Raw genomic sequence first — 20,998 nt, forward strand, 5'->3', positions numbered from 1 at the left:
TAACTTTGGCGGATTATTGTTACTTTGAATGGCGGGTTACAGTTGAATCTTGAACTCTACCTTAACTCATAAACCTTGTATGTAGTGTCAAAATGTTCAAAAGTAGGTTATGGTGCTTTAAATTGAGAACTGTGTCGACCTTTAAACTTTAATCTTTTGCGGTTCTCAATTACCTTAAATGACCGCATATAAATCTACCTATAAAGACCTTCATATTGCCTTTAAACTGCCTACATAATAGCAACACCTACGTGCACTTATTGTGATTTAAATAAGGTGAGCTTCACCCTGAATTATTGAGATAGTGAAAATCTGAAATACTCACAGTAATGTGCTCTAATCTCTTTGGTATTAATTTTACGCATTACCTTATTCAGTATGTCTCCCTCAAAACTCCAAGTCGCGGCCGCCATGAAGTTTACCTGAATGCTGAATATTTTGTGGTTGCCTCGACGGAAGAAACTGCATCTTGTACATCAGAAAAAATAAAATAAAATCTATTTGAACTACATTTAATTCTCGTTACTATCTTCATTCCTTGTTACTTCTTGTGAAAGAAATTTCGGAAGGCGATGGCTCTCTGCATAGGGAGAAATACCCTGCAATTTTGAAGAGTTTCTGACTACTCCATAATCGCATTTTATTTGATTTGTCTACATTTATGAGTTCGTTTTCGGATATGCGTGAGGACAGTCGTGTAATAATTAATGTCAATACGCCGTGCTGTACATTCTCAACGAATTTATCGCTTAAATACGTACTTTCAATACCTCTTTACTGTAAACATTCCTTCTATGGCACTCTTTGTTCCCAAGTGCTCTTTAATGACGCTTGCTACCTCACCCATTCATTGTGCACCACCCGCACCAATACGCGCGTCTGGGGTGGCCGCTCTCTCCACAGCTGCGCCTGACCTCTCTTTGCCGCCTGTAGCTCCTCCGTCGGTGCGTTGACATAACAAACTATTTATGCTAACATTTGTTCAATAAAAAATGCTAAACTCCATACGCAACGATAATTATTGAATATATTAAAAAAACTAATAAACTCGATATAGATGCAATCTATGGGAGAAGCTTATCTGAATGAACAGCATAAGCGGCACTAGCAATATGATCGATATAAATTATATTCTTGATATATGTTGGGATTTTAATAATTTCTTTTTGATCGAGATTTCATTTATTGTCAATATACAGATTATTTTGATAGAACTTGTTTCATACATCTATACTTCGGTTGATTTTTAATTTGCAAGAATAACTCCTCATGAGAATTTTTACAACCTTAAATGTGTTCCAAATTAACTAGCAAATAAACTCAAAGTTATCGTAAACTTATTACAACAACCGCTGTTTTTAGACGGACGATAGTTTGAGGTTTCAATCCTGCGGTTTTTACCTTCATACCAATTTATGTTCACCAACAATCAAAAGCATCATTCCTATATACCAAGGTCGGCTTTGGTTTTTAGGTGGTTAATATTAGTTCAGATATACTAAAATCGATAAAGCATAAATGAAGCATATATATTTAGCATTGCTATATTTTTCGGACTACCTGCAATTTTCTAAGCATATTCTTGAACGCTCGGGAAGTGTGGTGGCGGACGGGGTTGTACACTAGCGGACGCTACGGAAGATGAAAACCAGGGTTCCTAAACGCGCCTTTTCCCGGTTAAATTCGCCGATTTATGCCTTTTTCATTCGATTTTTTTATATTAAATGAAAATTTTATTTGTAACTGTAGCAGTGAAAACCCTCGTGTCGTGGGATTAGCACAAGCAAGTTTTGATAAAACACGAACTATGATTTTGTTTTCCAAATCGTGCAGGACTCAGTCGTTCATCTCGCTGTAAAATTTGTTCAGTTGCATGCAGTTATAATTTTATGATTTTCAAAGCGCATGGAAGAGCAAAGTCTTAACTGTAAATCATGGCATTTTTTATGGTGTATGAAACACATTCGGCATCATACCAGCATGTAATGAAATAATCGACAACTGGTGAACTAACCCATAAATTTGACTACCTTGAAATCAGGGGGAAAGTAAATGAGAAACGACGTTTATTATAGAGTTTATTAGCAAAAGACGCCCCCTTTGTTAGTGAAATAATGAAGCTGTTCGGGAGACGGGCCACGCGTATCAAACTAGCTACTGAATATCACATTGCGTGTATTCACCAACGATCGCCTCTGACATATATAACGCTGCTCAGTTGAAGGGGTACGGTTCTAAATTTTGCATATCGATAATGACATCAGACTACAATGTACCGATATTATTTCGGAGGTGCCAATACCTGGTCCCTGGATCATGTTTCTTTCTTAGGTACAGATGCTGCTGGAGTTTTCTAGTTGAGATTATGGTGGTCGTGTTTCCACATGACTGTTGGATAACTATTTTATTCAGTGACCCAAAGATTTTGAATTGTTTAGAAACTTTGTCAGAGAGGGAAACAATTTCGCAATAGTAAAAGTGTATTGCGGATATGTTCAGGACCCTACAGTAAACTGGGCGACGAGCTCGCTGGTTAAATCGTAAAATGAGTTCTAAAAAAATCCCTTGCATAATCAGACCATCACCACGAGCTTTATTTAGAGGCTTGCTACGTAGTTCCGCATAGTCTCCGCTTCTTACGATTACGATGCATTTATAGCAATAAAAATAATTGTAATAACCGTAATGTCTAGGTATAGTATAGCATTATTATTAATGCAAAAAGTGAACAAATTGTGCTGAATAAAAATGTCGGGAGCGCCATTATGCCAGCAATAGTGCCGTGTAATTATCCACTCTTAAAATTCATATCGAAGAGGGAGACGTAAAGACTCGCTCTCATATTAACTTCTATGTCGTCACAATCGTCAACAAGAGCCTAAAAGCTATTTAACCGTAGCTCGAAACTGCAAGCTAATCTAATTTATTGAGTGGATGCCGTGAGGTTAGAGAACAACGCAGCTATAGAGAGACACACGGCGTAAACAAGAGCACATAGGCTTGTAGCAGCTGAGAGGCAGGCGACATGCGCGAACATAGCAGGCGAGTTACTTGGTCCTTTTCATGTTGCTAATATTATACAAAAGTAATGGACTCTTACTATGGACGCTGCAACGCGTTGGGCCCGTACTCATTACGTGCAACATAAATCTTTCTTATTATATTCGTAAAGAATCTCAAGTTATTAATCAAATGAACAGCTTATAAGAGTTACAGGGGAGGCGGTTCTTAAATTAGGTAGGTCTTTCTTTTTAAAGCTTGAATACATTAGTGTGGGACCGAAAAAGCTACAGAAGACTTCACTTCACACTCGCTCAATAAAGCTATAATCCAACAGTAAAAATTGAGTATAATATTAAAAGATATGTGTACAAACATCGCATAGTCATTAGATTATTAAATTGAATTTTCATACTCATTCTTAACAATAAAATAATTTGAAAGAGCGAACGATCTTGCAAGGTTCTAAGGCGTTAAACGGGCGTATAGGTAACCAAATGTTCCTTTAGGCCTCGAAGTGCTGGAGGGAGTGCAGTTTGAAGCAGGAGGGTGTGGGTAAGGGCGGATGGTTGAGGCTGCTTAACCAGGGTGGAACTGAGTACGATATTCAGGCTAAAGCTACCCAACGATGCAGCGAGCAGCTGAGGCGGAAATGAGGACGAAATTTAGGCTTACGCTACTTAACGATAAAGCGCGTAACCGAGGAGGGACTGAGGACGATATCGCTAATGCTACTTAACGATCAAGCGCGTAACCGGAGCGGAACTGAGGACGAAATTCAGGCTAAAGCTAAGCCGACAGCGCGTAACCGAGGTTGAACTGAGGACGAAATTCAGGCTAGATATACGCTGCGACACCGCGCATGCATGGAAGGAATGCGGCGCCGATTGAGCCTGCGCGGGAAAAGCGAGAGGGAGCGTAGGGACACGACAGCCTCTGTCCACACAGCGGCAAATTATGTTCAATAACGACGGAGCAATTGGTTCGTCAGAGAAAAGGGGACGTTATCACAAGTGGAAAGCACGTAGCTGGGCATGTAGATTAACTGCAACATCATATAAAAAGCTCACGCATACACTTAGAAAATTTCTGGCTTGAGAGTAAAGGTAAGCGCCAGTCTCGTACAGGAGGCAAGACGGGACGGCATCAATATGAGAACAAGCATATGACGTCACAGGCAAACCAACTGGCAACACAATTAAAGTCCTCAGGACGACACAATGACAAAGCTTTACGAAGCGTAATATAAAAATATGCCAATAGTATCTTAAGCTAGGCATATAAGACCTTGACTGAAGTGTCAAGGTCTGAAGTTAATGAAGTGTCGTCGTGTCTGTAAAGTTATTTATATAGTTATACATCGCAGTAGCCATCCATCAATAAAAAGCTTATTCATACGAGCCTTTCTGATAAACATATCTTTCACAAAAGTCAGATTCTGAGCGGCTATTTTAAATTGGTCTCTTCACCCAACAAAAAATTATATTATGGCACCTATAAGCACAGAATATTGCAAATCTATGCATCATTTTAACATTCACTTCGAATTAAGCCAGAAGTCTTCATAGTTTGAAAAAATTCTTCAGTTGGAAACTCGCCGTAGCCAAAATAAACTTCGAATACCGCAGCAAAAGATGTAAAGAATTGACTAGCAGCTTGACTCTAATAGAAAAGCACATATCACAAGAGCAGCAGCCACAGCTTGCTTTACCAATTATAATGAAACTACAACAAATTCTATTCAGCAAAACTGCCAGAAATGGAATACCGAACACGTCGCCATCTTGAAGTTGTGTCGAGGCGCGGACAGGTCGGTGGATGCTGCTCCTTAAAGTCTTCACCTTCGTTCGCTATAGAGGAGCTAATGATAACTCTGGTGAGATGAATACACTCCTAAATAAAATATCTTAGACTTTTCAAGCTTTCAGACTAATCATGGTCGCCGTTGAATCAGCCAAACCATTTGATGTTACATGCACTGTATTGAGGAATTGCTCCTTGCATTTATTTCAGACACCCGAGTTGGATTTTTCTTCTCTTATTTCAGTAATGGTCTTTGTTATTTCTGTTAATTTTGTACCACGCCCCGCCCTCCGCTCCTTGTGGAGGGGACAGCGGGGGCTAGTCCAGCCAGCGGGGTGCACGCATCATTGCGATAAGGAGAAGCTTTCCTAGCTCCTGGTATCAGTGAAGTCCTCAGGCAAGATAGACATTGCAGTCCCGTGAAAATGACAGATCAGCAACACGAAACGACCTTGACAACGGTTTGACTTGTGTCTACTTGAGCGAATATGTGACACTAAGAAGCGCACTAACATCAACAGCTCGGAGAGCGTGTGTGTAGTTGTGCAGGATGAAAACATACGTTACAAAAATCTCTAATAGGACGCACTCGATCCATTTCTCATAAATGGTGTCCTTTACTCGAAAGGTGAATTGGATATTATTCCTAAATACTGCTTAGAGATCAAGTGCGTCCTATCTTGAAAAGTATTGTGTTCAATGATGGCATGCGCACAGTTCATGTATAAGCATCGTGTTCAATGATAGCATGCGCACAGCTCAAGCTCAGCTCAGGACTATTCATGCACACAACAAGCACATAAAATCTACTACAATACTGGAACTAAGTTGCGATCTAAAGGAACCCTGCGTCACTATCTTCTCGAACTTAGCGAGTGCCGTATTAAAATGTGCAAGAGAACTAATGGCATAGGATAGACACACTCATCAAACTCATTTACAAATATAGTATTATGAAAATAGATTCATTGTATAACAATATTCACTAGGAATATGTACAAGCTAATAGTGACACTCAGCTAAGGTAGTCCTGCATTTCAAGACATTGCAATTGGTTTATAATAGCATAATAATTACTCATACTGAACTTCATTTCTTGTAAATAGGAGGGACTGTGAAATAAATTGAGAATTATTTGAGAATGACATCTCATGCCACCATACGTGCAAGGTAATCACATGGAAAGCTTACCTATGTAAAACGCAATGAAAAACTCGTATTACCTCCCTGGATATGGAGTTTATCTAGGTAAGTTAACCCATCTTAAAAGACGTATTTCTAATCTGAAGTATTGGAACATAGTCGATCATAAAATTTAAGAAAATTCTCTATGTATAACAATTTACGAGTAGAAGAAATATTTTTGCGTTACAGTTACTCAGCAACGAATAAGTATTACCGGAAAAGTAATACCTTAAAGCAAATCACGAAGAACAAGCAACGCTTCAATCAAAAACAAACCGGAAAAAAGTAAAGAATAGGAATGAAGGAATAAGTGACAATAAGATAAATTCAGGTAGTGAATATAAAGCAAAGATGAAGTGGATAGGAAGTGAAGTTGAGAGTGTCACTTGGGTTGGAAACGTGAAGCGGCGACCGCAACTCCCATGACACCAGGAGCTTGGAAGCTTGGTCCTGCTCTACACCTCGCTAGATCATCTTTCTTCTGGCTTTGAGGAAAATCAAACAAGCTAGTTTGGTTCGTGGTAAATTATCAAAAATTTATTCGATGACGCAATATTTACAGATATTATAGTACAAACTGAGAAATTCAAAACATTTAAACCAAGTGCGAGCAATGCGATTGAAAGATACGAATGTAGCGATGCCAGTTTGACTATTGAAGTAAAATCTTACGTGAAAGGCATTTGTAAACGGATGAAATCTGTCTGGAAGTGAGATTACAATGAGGAAATTCGCATGGATTGATGCAGCGAGGGTCTGCATTGACCACTGAAATTTATAACACGAATATTTCTCCAGACGAGTCTGAAGGGAGGACGAAGATAAGAAAACAAACAGTGACATTTTGGAAAAACTTGACCTAAATCACCTGTAAAATTTGTACAAGAAGAGGAAAGAATGAGAAAGAAAAGAAGTAGTAGGAGGGCGTAAAGATGATTGAGGAACCCGACTGGCCAAACAGTTATACCAATGATTTCATTTAAAGTCTCAAATTACCAGCCGCCCGCGGCGCTGGGAAAGGGTTTATTGACTATAAATGTCAAAACGATAATGGTTCAGATAAGATTATGAAATATTTGATCAAGTTCTTGGGACTGACAGCCCGATAAGACACAAATTGATGCATGATGTAAAGGATGTCAAAGGAAAGGATCACTTAATATCTATGATAAGATTTCGTTCATCAGTCACAGTTGTGAAATTCAAGCCAGTAGATTTTGCATTATTGAAACATCAATCTGATTAGCACAAGATTCTGTGATCCAAACATTTTGAGGCATGACTTTGAATGGATGATTTCATAAAGTAAGCTTACAAGTGGGTAGTGCATCTTTAGACTGATCAAAATTAGCCGAGAAAAAATACCCTCACTTCATAAATCTGGTAACAGTCTGACTATAGCATTCGATGTTCGTCATAAAAGTCTGATGCCGCTACATTTTACCGAAATATACGAAGATCTGGCAATTTCATTAAATTTGATAGTGAAAGGTGGTCGAATGTTAAGAAGCAAATATCAGCAAACTCTATGGCTAGAAGAAAATCTGCCTTTCGACTCACGCAGATAATCGATTTGGCTAAAGTTTTAGAGTAACCTTGTTCAGTTTAGAGTAAATGAAGCCAAAAGATAATGAAAGACACAGCAGTGGTGTTGCGTAGCAGAAGAGGCAACATTGAAGAATAAAACCACGAGCATAGAGAGAGGGGAGTGTCGCATCTCAGGGAAGGGTAACATTACTCAGGGAAGAAAACGTCAGTTCAGACAACCCAATCACTTGAGGAAGAGGATTGAGAAGCCTGGGAGCATGCCGAGTAATGCTAAGGTTGCTAACTGGGAAGAAGACAACCTTAAGATTAAAGAGGCATGCGCCTCTCTTCCCTTCGATGCAAGGCTCAGCCTCAGCTCTCATATACAGGCTGCACTCACCTACATTTTAACCTGTGCTAGATTCCATGCAAAAGCGTATTATTATTCAGAATTTTTTCTTAGAGCCATGAAGAGTTACATCTTTCAGTGGTACAGAATTATGCACAGCATAACCTTACGGTAATGATTCATCACTTACTTTCAACGGTTATTATAATTCTCATATAAATAATAGCGTGTTGACATACAATATTGTGCTTTAAATGATCCATGTCAATTATTCTAGATAGTTAAGGCCATCAAAAACCAGGCAAGCCAGTTTTTAAATAAATGTAACAACTATAGGCAGGGAGGCGGCGCCCGAGCACCGACAGCAGCATAACAAGCACTTCATTAGGTCGACGAGCGCTAGGCTCAGCTAACTAGCAACTTAAGATGCAAAAACTAAAATGAGGACGGAAGGAAGATAGGACGGAAGAGAGGCCTGGACGAAACAAAGATTCCAACAAAAAAGCAAACGTGGTTGTAAAAATTACTGAAAAAAAGGAAATTGGTGAAAGAGATAGTATTTTGGAACATGAGAAAAAAAATCGAACGGCACAAAAATAAAATGAAGTTTAACTAACATCCTAAAAATAAGCTACAAAGTAGCCAGCGGGGCACACCACGAGCAACAAAACTCAACATGCTCTCAAATTTTACGAAACAAAATGGGATACCAACATAACTAGAGGACAACGACCAAGACACAGGCAGTCAACACACTTTGTGTGGTCACCACTACCATAACATTCTACATGTAACTCCTCAACTTCGCTCCACGGCATTATGCACGCTTTCCATTCGGAATGAAGGCAATGGTGTATCACACATTCTTTGTGGATGTAATATATTATGTAACTAGAAATTGGTTTTCATAATACTTCAGATGTGGCATTGTTTCTATAAGATATGCGCTCAACAAGAAAACTATGTTACCAGGTCTGGTGGTCTTTATTTCAAAGGATCTCTTAGAGCAAAGCTCTGAGCTAGGCTCTCCAAGTGCAAAAATGAGAGCCTTTGCCTGCAACGGCCAGGAAATCAAGTGTTCCGCTCCAAGAGCACAATCCATTTCAATCGACGGGTGCAATTTGAGCCAAAAAATTGACTGCCCTTCATTGCAGGACAGACCACAAAACATGGTGATTCAATACTCTTGTTACTCACTCTCTCCTCACACATCAGTGGATCGGGATGTTAGAGACGGTGAGCGCGAGTGGATAACAACTTTATGGCCGTTTTTTGTAACATGACCGTCACTTTCAACGAGTACTGCAGTGTCCGCTTGCTTGAGTTCTTCGTGAGAACCCCCACCAGACAATGAGGATTGGTCCTTATTTTGACGATGCCTGCGCCAAGCTTGCTGGATTAGCCTAGCGCAATACTCTTCGCGCTGCCGCCACAACGTAGAAGATACGGGCTCGTAGCCTGGCCTGTCAACGGCAGGGGCAACTTCGCCCATGTCAACACTCTCTTCAACGGGGCTACCTTTTCTCGCAAAAAAGTCTTTGGTCAGTGCATCAAGTATATCAACACAGAACACCATGTCACCTTTACAAATAGGAATGTCCATGGAAACAATTTTGTACTTGTTGGGCTTATGAATTTGCAACGGAGGCTCCAAAACATCCAGGAAGTCACTTAATTGGGAAAACTGAACAAATTGTGTGCCTTTGGGATCGAATTGTTGCCAAATTTCATAGTACATGTCGTAGTCGTCACCGGTGAGCCCTTCTTCCACGTCTTCTGTGGCTTGGGAATAATTCTCGAGGATAACAGCGATGTACATGTTGATGACAATTAGAAAGCTGATCACCAAGTATGAAAGAATAAACGCAATCCCAAAAGTCTGGTTGCCACAGTTGCCGGATAGGCCCAATTCTGGAACTGGTGGATCACATTCTTTTTCGTTCATCAATCCGGATAAAACACCGTCCCAGCCAGCAGAGGTCATCATTTGGAAAAGTAAGATGAACGACTGGAAGAAGGTTTCGAAGCTGTAGACGGAATCCAAGGCCCCGGTGTGCTTGACGTTCATGAAGAAGGACATTCCAAAAATCGCGAAGATGAACATGACAAGGAAGAGCAAGAGGCAAATATTAAATAGCGCGGGCAGGGACATGGCTAAGGCGAAGAGTAGTGTTCTAATACCTTTGGCTCCTTTGACCAGACGAAGAACTCGACCAACCTTGGCCACACGCACCACTCGGAGTAACGTGGGCGACACGAAGTACTTCTCGATGAGGTCGCTCAGCACCAGGCCTGCAAATAATCGTTATGGTATAATTTCCGAATGTATTTCGATTTCCTATAGGGAATGTGGCGTAATTTTAAAATATGTTCCCGAAAAAACAATTAAACCATCGAATAATTGTTTTTACAGCATATATATTTTTAGATCACCGATAACAACTCTGAACATGAGGCTATGTATGCCAGCCTTTAAACAGAAATCTAATTTGTAAGATATTGATCGCTTTTCTAGATTGAAATCCTTCAGGTCTACACGCCAGATCCTCTAAAATTTATCATGGTTAATATAAGCTTCATTCTTAGATAAGGGTATTTCTCAAGAGGCTGTCTGCGGTGACACATTCCATTAAGCTATGCTAAATATATTCTATCGGCTCCAGAAATTTTCAACCGAAAGCAGTTCGACACTTGATGTTGCGGGGCTGGATGGAAAATAAATACCTCGTGATAATTTTGTTATATCTGTTCAGAAGTCGAGCTTATTTTGAATCATTTAAACTAACATTAAAACGTCAAGCGGATTTTTAAATAAAATGAAATATCCTAGAGTACATTCGTCTTCGAAAGACAGTTCTCATAATGACGCTTCAGAGACAGAGATTTGTCTCTCAGGTAAGAATACAAAAAATAAAACTTTCAATAGCTATAAAAATGGAATTGCTGCGCACAGTAATAGTCATATATACCTCATAGTCGAAGATCTCTCACCTAAGATGGACATTATGACCACAACGAAGTCGAAGAGGTTCCAAGGCTCCTTGAAGTAGTGCCACCGGAGAGCGAAAACCTTCAAGAAACACTCAGAAGAGAAGATGCATATGAAGATCAAGTTGAGTGAGTCCAAGATGCTGGTCCAAGTTGGGCTCATCTGGTAGTGATCTAGCGTCATGGTGAGCATGTTCACTCCGATGAACAACATGATGATCATGTCGAACTTTTTGCTCGTGACGATCTCAAAAACCACTGCTTGAGGTTTGAACTGCGCAAGAAAATATTCGTATAAATTCATAAAGATCTTTGTTAATGTTTACACATATTCGTTGTAAATATAACTTTATTTTTTATCAACATGCTTGCGATATCATAGCTGAGGGAGATTATTTTTAAAATTGTTCGCTTAATTTTAGTTACGGTGAATCTCGCCTACAACAACACTTTCGTTCAATCAACACTTAAAGGACGTGGCCTTCAACTGCCGCCCTAATACCACGATAGTCACGACGATGAGCTCATCAAGTGCAGTTATCTGTCACTCATTTTTTCCAGGAAACAACGAGCTTTAAATTTAATTATTTTAAATTAGAAACGGAGAATGTAAATTTTTGAAACATATAGAGCATGTACAGTTTCAATTGTGATAGAAATTGCAATAATAGATAGGATTATACCAAACAGATCAGAGGCTGCGAATGAAGCTTAATAAAATGAACGCGAATGAAACCATGGATCTGAAGTATGAATAATTGGATAATCAACCAAATAGAATAGTTGAGATTAAGGCAGACACTCACTTGCGGTCTGGGTATGGCTTTGAGAGGCTTCTTGCCACCCATTTTCTTCATGGCATTGTAGTATTTCTTCTGGTCGTCTGTCATGAACATTTCGAGAGAACCTCCTGCGTGAAAATCGCAGTCACACATTCTAATTATTTGCTCAAAAAAATTCAGTTTATAAAATGGAAGCTAGAAGAAAACATTTATTAATTACCCGCCTGGTGATGAAAAGGATTACGTCTAATTTCAGCAGTGATACAGGATTCATCAGCATGAAAAAGCTGTTCTCAAAATCACTTTCGTACACAGAGAAAGCCAATACTATAGACAAATAAAATTCAGGAAACGATACTCATCTTTTTCTTTTGTTCGTTGAAGTTGTCGATGATGACGCCGATGAAGAGATTCAGTGTGAAGAATGAGCCGAAGATGATGAAGAAGACGAAGTAGAAGTACATGTACAGGTTAACTTCTCTGATCGGCTGGTTGTTCAGCTGCAATGATAAAAAAAAATAATTATTTATTACGTGTATCGTTTTACTTACTACCCTGAAAGCAAAAATATTTTATTGGTAGTCTATTCACAATGTAAAGTTGAAATTTTGCTTCATGCAACGCGGAACATTTTCGAAGTTGTTTATCAAGATTAGTAATTCGTTCGGTTTTTCATTCCGTGCTAGAAGCATTTATGTTAAAAAATTAGGCCAGCTGCGTGGAATACGCTTGAAAAGTGCAAACAAAACTTATCAGTAATAGAGAGTAATAGGGCAATATTCCACTGCACTTTATCTATTATTTAAATTTAAGCTTATTGACTACAAAAATTTTGAATTTTTTTTACTACTTTGAAGTCAAGCATTTCCACATATGACGAAAGGGTTTTCCCACATTCCATTCAAATCAACTACCTATTTTTCAATGATACTCAACAAGCTTCTAAACACATCCTTGGCAGAATAAAACATCGACTACTCAGCCAACTATGACGTGGCCACTCACCCCGTTGGTGTCGATGGCGTCGTTCATGATGGGGATCCATCCCTTCCATGTGGCGACCTGGAAGAGTGCGAGGTAGGCCATGGGCACGTGGTCGAAGTGCACCTCAGAGTTCTCCCAGGAGTAGTTGCCCGCCTTGCATGACTTCATGTCGGGGATGTCTTCTTGCGACCACCGATACCCATCCGGATGCATGCACTGAAAATAATTAAACATTACAAAAAAAGTCAATACAGATACATTTTAGTCAATGACCGTCGGAAGATGTGTCGAATGTAGAGTATAAATCCAAACAAGTTCAGAAAATATTACCATCAACAGGAATAATGAATAAAGTAAAGTAAAGTAGTGAATAAAGTAATAATAGCCACCCCGATTACATCGTACGCTCCGTGTATGAACGCGTTCAAGAACAGACAGAATATGTTCACACTTGAAATGCCAAGCACTATATCGAACTCGGTGCAAGTCTTGTAGCTATTTCAAACTATCATCAGTTTCGAAAACCCGGTCAAATGATCTATGTTCAGATCTACTGCGGACAAGACACGAAAAGTACAAAAATCGGCGACAGGCCACATCAGGCCTACTCTTCAGCACCGATACCACTATGATATGCTAACTAGGGTCATGAAGAGCAGCGGTAAGACGACAAATACCTTGAAGTATTTTCCGTTGAACAACTGCACTCCCATGATGGCGAAGATGAGCCAGAAGATGAGGCACACAAGCAGCACATTGACGATCGACGGGATGGCGCCGATGAGCGCGTTTACTACAACCTGAACACCAAAACAAACACACGTTGATAGAACGAACAAACATCCACAAAAAGCGTAGATAACACGTGAGTCAGAGGAGCAAGTGATATTTGTAGAGGTCCTGCACTCACTCTCATGCCCTGCACTCACTCTCATGCCCTGCACTCACTCTCATGCCCTGCACTCACTCTCATGCCCTGCACTCACTCTCATGTCTTGCACTCACTCTCATGCCCTGCACTCACTCTCATGCCCTGCGTTCACTCTCATGCCCTGCACTCACTCTCATGTCTTGCACTCACTCTCATGTCTTGCACTCACTCTCATGCCCTGCACTCACTCTCATGTCTTGCACTCACTCTCATGCCCTGCACTCACTCTCATGCCCTGCGTTCACTCTCATGCCCTGCACTCACTCTCATGTCTTGCACTCACTCTCATGTCTTGCACTCACTCTCATGCCCTGCACTCACTCTCATGCCCTGCATCCTGGACATGGCGCGCAGAGGGCGCAAGGCTCTCAAGGTCCTCATCGTCTTGAAGGCCTGGATCTTGCCGGCTCCGGCGAGCGTTGCTATCAGGTTGATGAGCGACACCTGAGCAAAATACAGGCAATGTGGTAGACACAATTCAGATTCGATTGGATTTGAAATAAAAATTTTCGAATTCACAGGAAAATGCCCTGAAGCTACAAATCAGATGTAGCTTGACAATTGATTAGTGTAAACAATAATTATCATCGAGACCGCAAGAAGCATATTATAACTATTGACCGAATAACGGTTAATTTAATCACGCCATTGCAGCGAACATGATTTGCAATCCCAAATATTCTAGACATAATCATAGTCAAGCAAAAATGGGCATCGGGTAACAAGAACATGCTGGCGAGCTTTTGGTCATGGAAATTTTGTATATCAGATTGGTAGTACTTGGCCTCAGTTTGTGAAATTCCAATTGACCAATAACTTCGAAGCAACCGATAAATAATTCTCGCTCCATCTTATACATAATTATTGAATAGCGTATAAATACTTTGGTAACTATTTACAAAAGATTTTGCCGACTCACCATGACGATAAGGAAATCCAGCCAACACCAGGCATTGGTGAAATATTTCGCAAATCCGAGCGCTACGAATTTGATTGCCATCTCGATGAAGAAGATCACGGTGAAAATTCTGTCCATGTAATAGAGGACGTCGATGAGGGCAGGTTTGTGGGCGAGGTTGACGTCTTCTACAGCGAGGGCAAGGGACGACATCAGGATCATGGTGATGACGGCCGTCTCGAAGTACTTGTTCTCGATGAGCAGGTAGGTCTTGTAGCGCAAGTGTGCCCAGCCTTGCCAGAACGGCGAGTCGGGGTCGCCCTGTACAGCATCATATAGCCAATAAATGAGGCTCGCATCGAATAACATAAACGATTATTTAGAACGGGACTATGTCAAAGAACCATCCCACTGATTGGGGTTTCACAGAGGAGCACAAAGTCGTTATCGATTCCCCATAAGTAATAGGAGCAACTTTAAGAAAAACTGACGCCATATAAACCTTAGGTGCTGCCTGCCTCGCATTATGTGACATGTGACTTTAAGACTCACGGCAAACATCGGGAATCTGACGTAGAAGGATTCTTTGAAGCAGTCCGAGGGATAGTCCATAACCTCTTCGCTGCCGGTGTCCATGACAGGCCGTACTTCTTGAGGTTCGCCTTCCTCGTCGTATTCCTCTTCCTCTTCTTCTCCACTCGCGTCAAAATCTGTAGCAAATCCACAAAAATTCAATCCAAAAAATCCAAAATCCAAAAACAATTACCTCGCGTAGAAGTATCTAATAGCAAGTCGTACAACCATCATAGTTAAAAAAATAACCTTCTTAAGGATAAAGCTTCAGGGGAAGCTTCAAGAAGCAGGTAATGTGAATTACTTGAAATTTGAAACTGAGCCTAACGAGTGCTGCAACCGTAATATTCCAAAAAGGTCGTGAAGAGTACAGCAACGCAAATGGAAAAATCTATTTACAGTAAATTGAATTGAAATATTCAACAAATTCGCTGAAGTAGTGTTTCTAGACTCATTATAACGCATAATCTCATGGTCAATAGTCGAAAACGTTAATAACCATCATCTAGATCATCTTTGCTGGCGGTTTTCTTGGCTTCGTCCTCCAAGGACTCGGTGGAGCCTCTATGGCTGCACGAGTCGCTCATGAGTTTTCTGTTGCGGTGCGAGCCGAGCGAAGCGTCGCTCATGTCGTCGTCATCCCGCCTCATGATCTTGGCCGTGCTCGTGTAGTCGTTCTCGAGGAAGTCGCGGTTGTTGATCGAGTTGCCGATGTGGCCGCAGCGGTTGTTGATCGTCGCCAGCGTCTGCTTCAGCTTTCCGTCTGCGTACAGATGAGTAAGTAAAAATATTATTACTAAACGAGTCAAGATTGATTTGGTAACTTTTAGAACTGGGTAAATTAGGTATTATTAGGTATGATGCCATTTGTTATTTTTCGTTCCATGACGCAAGATTTCTTACACGCTAACTGGATCGCGATTAAACAAAAACAACGCAAAAATACTTGACTGGTGAAATAACGCGTCTTACCCGCAAGATCGAGTCCATCCATGGGTATGTCGACGGTGGTGACGTCGGCCATGTTGGGTATCTTTCTGTTGTTCATGGCAGCGGCGCTGGACACGACGTTGGCAGCGTCTCGCGTCAGGCCTCTCGCGTCATCACCAACTGACTCGTCTGCACGGTGAGTCGCATTGATCAGTTTCAAAAATTCCCATATAATATATTTTACGGAAATATAAGCCGTCACGAAGCAACAATATCTCCATGGTGTCAATTGTTATGGGTTGTGAAGTCTCATGTTGTAACACAAAACGCCATTCGATCAAACAATAAATTTCTCTCTATGTAAAACAGTAAATTGGTACAACCCAAGTTCTCTTTTTAGGACTAAGCACGAAAACATATAACGAGCTAATGGCATTCGGAAATTCCCAGCTAAACATGCGTCTGCAAAATTGTTTATAGTATTAGTATAGTATAGAGTATTTTATTTAAATTCATGAAACATTCATACGACCATAGTATAATATTGAGTGAGCCTCACTCAGTGAGGATTTAATTTAATTAATCTGCTTCCTCAAAATCTTATGACACCATAGATAGCTTGTTATTGTCTTGGTAAGTGATTGCTTGAACTGCAGAAGCGAAACTTGAAAAAACTTGTCCCAACCGATGGACCAAAAAATAATCACTCGTAAGTTCGTACCTGGAGTGTGATCTCTGATTTGATTGGTAATTTTCGCTCTTATGCCTTTGAGGAAGTTCATGATGGATCGCTTGACCCAGGCTTTGAACCTGGCGATTCTGTCGAAAGCTTCAGCAATTTTATTAGGTTCGCCGTCACCAGTGGGAGCGGAGAGGTTCGAGGCTCCGAAGCTGCTCAGCAGCAGGGCTAAGAAGAGGTTCAGAACCTGGCACACAGGCGGCACGAGTCAACGCACAAATATCTCATAGTTAATACTGTCAACAACTACTTGCTAACAAACATCTCATAGTTACTACTGTTAACAACTACTTGTTAACAAACATCTCATATTTACTACTGTTAACAACTACTTGTTAAGAAATAGCTCTTAGTTACTACTGTTAACAACTGCTTGTTAACAAACATCTCATAGTTACTACTGTTAACAACTGCTCGTTAACAAACATCTCATAGTTACTACTGTTAACAACTGCTTAATTGTTACTGTCAATACTGTTCAAAGTTCGTCGGCGTTTACGAGACGTACTAGGTAATTTCAATTTCATATTTATTTGTGATCAAAAGTAAGTTATTAAAGAGAGTAAGTTATTAAACCTTATGACTTGTAAAAGCTTGCTATGTCATAGTGATATTTTTTAATTCTAATCTTTAATAATCTAAAAAGGACAAATGCAATTAATTTGAGGAAATTGTAGTCAACCTAAAAAATTACCATCATTTTATACATTGATACCCCGATAATAGTATTTACTCAACGAAAAATGACTTTATTTGTAAATCTATAATAATTTGTGATGGCAAATAATCTCGAAACGATCTAATGTCGTATGTTCTAATCCTCAAATCTGACACAAATGGAATATTTAGTAGTTGTCGGTGCATGAAACTCACGACCAAGTTGCCGATGACGACCGTGGCCAGGAAGAAAGGCACGCACGAGAAGTCTCCCACGTACATACAGTCCCACATGCTCTCGATCCACTCCCCGCACAGCACGCGGAACACGATCATGAACGAGTGGAAGAAGTCCACGAAATTCCACCTCGGCATCTGGCCGTCTTGAGACCATTTGAACTTTGTGACCTTTTCTGTTGGTCAGAGAAAATTTTAGATAAGAGAGCAATCTCTTATCTGTGAGAGAGCCATCTCATGAGAGCAATCACAATTTCAGCCCTGACATAGAGTGGAAGATGCTCAAGAAAACATGGAATTATCTCAGCATAAACTTTTCACACATTTTACAGGGATATCATATCGGAAGCTGATAAATATAGTCATTAATTTTAGGCATCAAACAGACGATAAAATGAAACAATTTGATAAATTTTCATTAAAAGTAATGTTGAGAACGCATTCTTGCACCCAGACGATTTCTTCTCACCAGTATAATTCTTGCCGAAGAGTTGCATGCCCATCACGGCGAAGATGAAGATGATAATGCAGAGTACGAAGGTCAAGTTGCCGAGGGCACCCACCGTCTTGCCCATGATGGAGATGAGCAAGTTGAGCGTGGGCCAGGACTTAGCGAGCTTGAACACCCTGAGCTGCACATCAACACGGATTGTTCGTTGAATACCGAGCTTAGGCGCTAGAAAAATATGTTAAAAATATAGATTTGAACAGGAAACGGTTTGATGTAGCGGCGAGATTAACAATCAGCATTCATGATTGAAATTAGTGAATTAGAATGAAGTTATTTATTCATTTGTCACAACTAAGATGAATATCGTTCTAAAGAGGATATCATGCATCTAAGACGGATATCTTACAACAGCGACGAAGTAAGTACCGATGATGAGCGCAACATATCAATGAGACTGAATATCAGTGAAGCAATAACTACCGATCGGTGGACGGAATCATCAGTGATGATGAGTAATAATAAATAATATCAACGACTCACCAATCTGAAGGAGCGCAAGACAGAGAGGCCCTGGACGCCCTCCAGACCGAGTTCAATTAGAGAGAGAGCCACGATGAAGAAGTCGAAGATGTTCCAGCCTTCTTGGAAGTAGAACTTGGGGCTCATGGCCATGAGCTTGGTAAAGGCTTCGATTGTGAACGTTGCTGTGAAGAACTGTTGTATGCGCCGGTAGTGGCATGAGAAGGGTATGCCGACGTTGTAAGGAAGGAGGTGAAGGAGAATAGGATAGGGAACAGTGCCCAGAGAGTCCGCGTGAGAGAGGAAAGGTTCGGTGAGGGAAGGTAAGGGATGGTAGTTCGGCAAAAAGGAATAGAAAAAACAATTCATTAATTGAATCGCAACATTCGTCCGGGAGATGACGTAGCCATGGAATGTAGGAACGGCCGTGATAGTTGATCGTGTTCTCGAGTAAAACATAGGTTGAAAATATTAAAAAATTATACAAATCTTAATCAATTTGGATGCGGTCGAAGATTAATTTCAGGCAGGAAATTCAGTTGGTATTGCTCGGATAATAAAAAAATATCCGTATTAAAACGAGAATAATTATCACCAGCAGATTAAAAATAGGCAGGAAGAAATTTTCCGGAATCAAGTAACGTTGAAGAATGCGAAAAATCAATTAGACAGATGTGGATAGTATCATTGATGTCATGAAGATTGGTGCAAGTACAAAAAAGGCGTGATGATGTTGAAGATTTTTCAGTTTAGAGAAAGACGATCCACAGCAAAGCACGAAAGAGAAAGATCGATTACAATTCGTACATTTTTCGTGTTTTCTCTGACGGGACTGAGCTGAGATTTCTAGTTAAGACAGTAACGTAACTAAATAGTGGTTGTACAAACTTAAAAGCTTTACACAACTTTACATTAGATTTACTATGATGAATCAATACAAACTAATATGAATAAAAAATGAACAGAACATGACTGAGGGCTTCTTTCAGTCAAGAAGAAGTCAACAAATTACGTATGAAACCAAGCAAAACCATTCATTGACTTCGACTTCAATCAAAATTAATGAGAAAACATACAGCAGAACAACAGTACACAAAACAGAACACAACACAAGACGAAGGCTAGAATACGAAATGCAGCACAAAGATTAATAATAAAATATTTACGGCGAATATAACATAGGTAACATACATTAACCTTGGTAAATTATGTAAATCATAAACTGCTGAAAAATGAAAACACTATAAAGCTTTCTTTCTACTTTCCATTGCTAGCTTAGCAGGCTATTCCATCATCGCGCCCACTTCTTATCATAAATTACGAAAAATATATCTAACTATCGTTTTACACTTGCACATACAGTATACAGGTTATATTCAGTGCATAGACATTTGAATTTATTTGAAAGATTTTTTTGTGAGTATTAATCTAAAAAATAAGTTGTTGGACACATGGAGTACTACGTGATTTAAATCCATCAAATACCACAATTTGTCTAAAGGATTCAAGTATGAGTTTAAGGGCTGCATGTGAAAAGTATTCTGAAAACAAGATTCAACCTTTATGATGCATTGAAACAGTAGGTAAACAGAGTGTTCTCAACGAGGCAGCTAAAATAGAGTATTGACTGATAAAATTCATGGCCGTAATGTTATTCCATGAAATTAAGATAAGCAAAAAAATTTCTATTCTATTCGATTCTACTTCATTCTATAAAATCTACAAATGGTTGATATGCCTTCTATAGCTTCCCCCGGGAATCATTCATCAGCTTCAATATCCAGGCACGCTACGTATACCCGACACTCGACAAGCATACTGTACATCCGACAGGGAAGAAATACAAGTTGTATTCACACAGGGAGAAATGCCCACTGGACTCACACAGGGAGAAATACAAGCTGTACTCATACAAGGAGAAATGCCCACTGGACTCACACAGGGAGAAATACAAGCTGTACTCACACAGGGAGAAATACAAGCTGTACTCACACAGGGAGAAATACAAGCTATACTCACGTAGTTGCCCATTTTAAGGAAATCAGAAAAAGATTGTCTCATGCCGTGATGGTCCATGGCCATGAAGAGAGTGTTCACGACGATGCACAGCGTGATGAAGAGCTCAACGAACGGATCGAACACGATCAGACCGAGAATGTGCTGAATCTTAAGCCACAGCCAGCAACAGTCCCATACGCATAATATTTCAATAAGTCTCTTCCCATACTCAATAACTTTTTTCTTGATCTTGGCAGCTAAAGGCTCTTCTTCGTCTTCTGGTGAAAAATAATAAATGGAAACTGTAGAAAAAAGTGTTAGTATGCTCGAAATGACCTTTGGAATCGGCAGCACAGCAACTATTTTTAAAAGCTATCGAGAAAGACAACAACGTGTAGGTCAGACAAGGTCTATCAGGTCTTCATCGTTGTTTATAGTTTTTTACTT

General features: G+C 40.0%; 1 protein-coding gene across 1 annotated transcript in view; it reads right to left on the bottom strand.

Annotated features, from left to right (window-relative positions):
- Positions 1 to 2,065: 2,065 nt before the first annotated feature.
- LOC108664831 (sodium channel protein para) overlaps positions 2,066 to 20,998 on the bottom strand; it is a 72,712-nt gene continuing 53,779 nt past the window's right edge. Inside the window, exons 18-33 of the mRNA XM_047880881.1 lie at positions 20,573 to 20,829; positions 18,575 to 18,748; positions 18,053 to 18,215; positions 17,563 to 17,759; positions 16,672 to 16,876; positions 15,993 to 16,139; positions 15,520 to 15,783; positions 15,000 to 15,157; positions 14,469 to 14,768; positions 13,871 to 13,993; positions 13,296 to 13,418; positions 12,640 to 12,834; positions 11,997 to 12,134; positions 11,659 to 11,766; positions 10,856 to 11,126; positions 2,066 to 10,156 (exon numbers count right to left, since the gene is read on the bottom strand). Of these exons, the coding sequence (XP_047736837.1) occupies positions 9,069 to 10,156; positions 10,856 to 11,126; positions 11,659 to 11,766; positions 11,997 to 12,134; positions 12,640 to 12,834; positions 13,296 to 13,418; positions 13,871 to 13,993; positions 14,469 to 14,768; positions 15,000 to 15,157; positions 15,520 to 15,783; positions 15,993 to 16,139; positions 16,672 to 16,876; positions 17,563 to 17,759; positions 18,053 to 18,215; positions 18,575 to 18,748; positions 20,573 to 20,829 (3,911 nt within the window). The 3' untranslated portion in view covers positions 2,066 to 9,068. The remainder of the gene's footprint in view (positions 10,157 to 10,855; positions 11,127 to 11,658; positions 11,767 to 11,996; positions 12,135 to 12,639; positions 12,835 to 13,295; positions 13,419 to 13,870; positions 13,994 to 14,468; positions 14,769 to 14,999; positions 15,158 to 15,519; positions 15,784 to 15,992; positions 16,140 to 16,671; positions 16,877 to 17,562; positions 17,760 to 18,052; positions 18,216 to 18,574; positions 18,749 to 20,572; positions 20,830 to 20,998) is intronic.

The sequence above is a fragment of the Hyalella azteca genome, unplaced genomic scaffold (assembly GCF_000764305.2).
Source record: "Hyalella azteca isolate HAZT.00-mixed unplaced genomic scaffold, Hazt_2.0.2 contig6504, whole genome shotgun sequence".
NCBI classification, from domain to species: Eukaryota; Metazoa; Arthropoda; class Malacostraca; order Amphipoda; family Hyalellidae; genus Hyalella; species Hyalella azteca.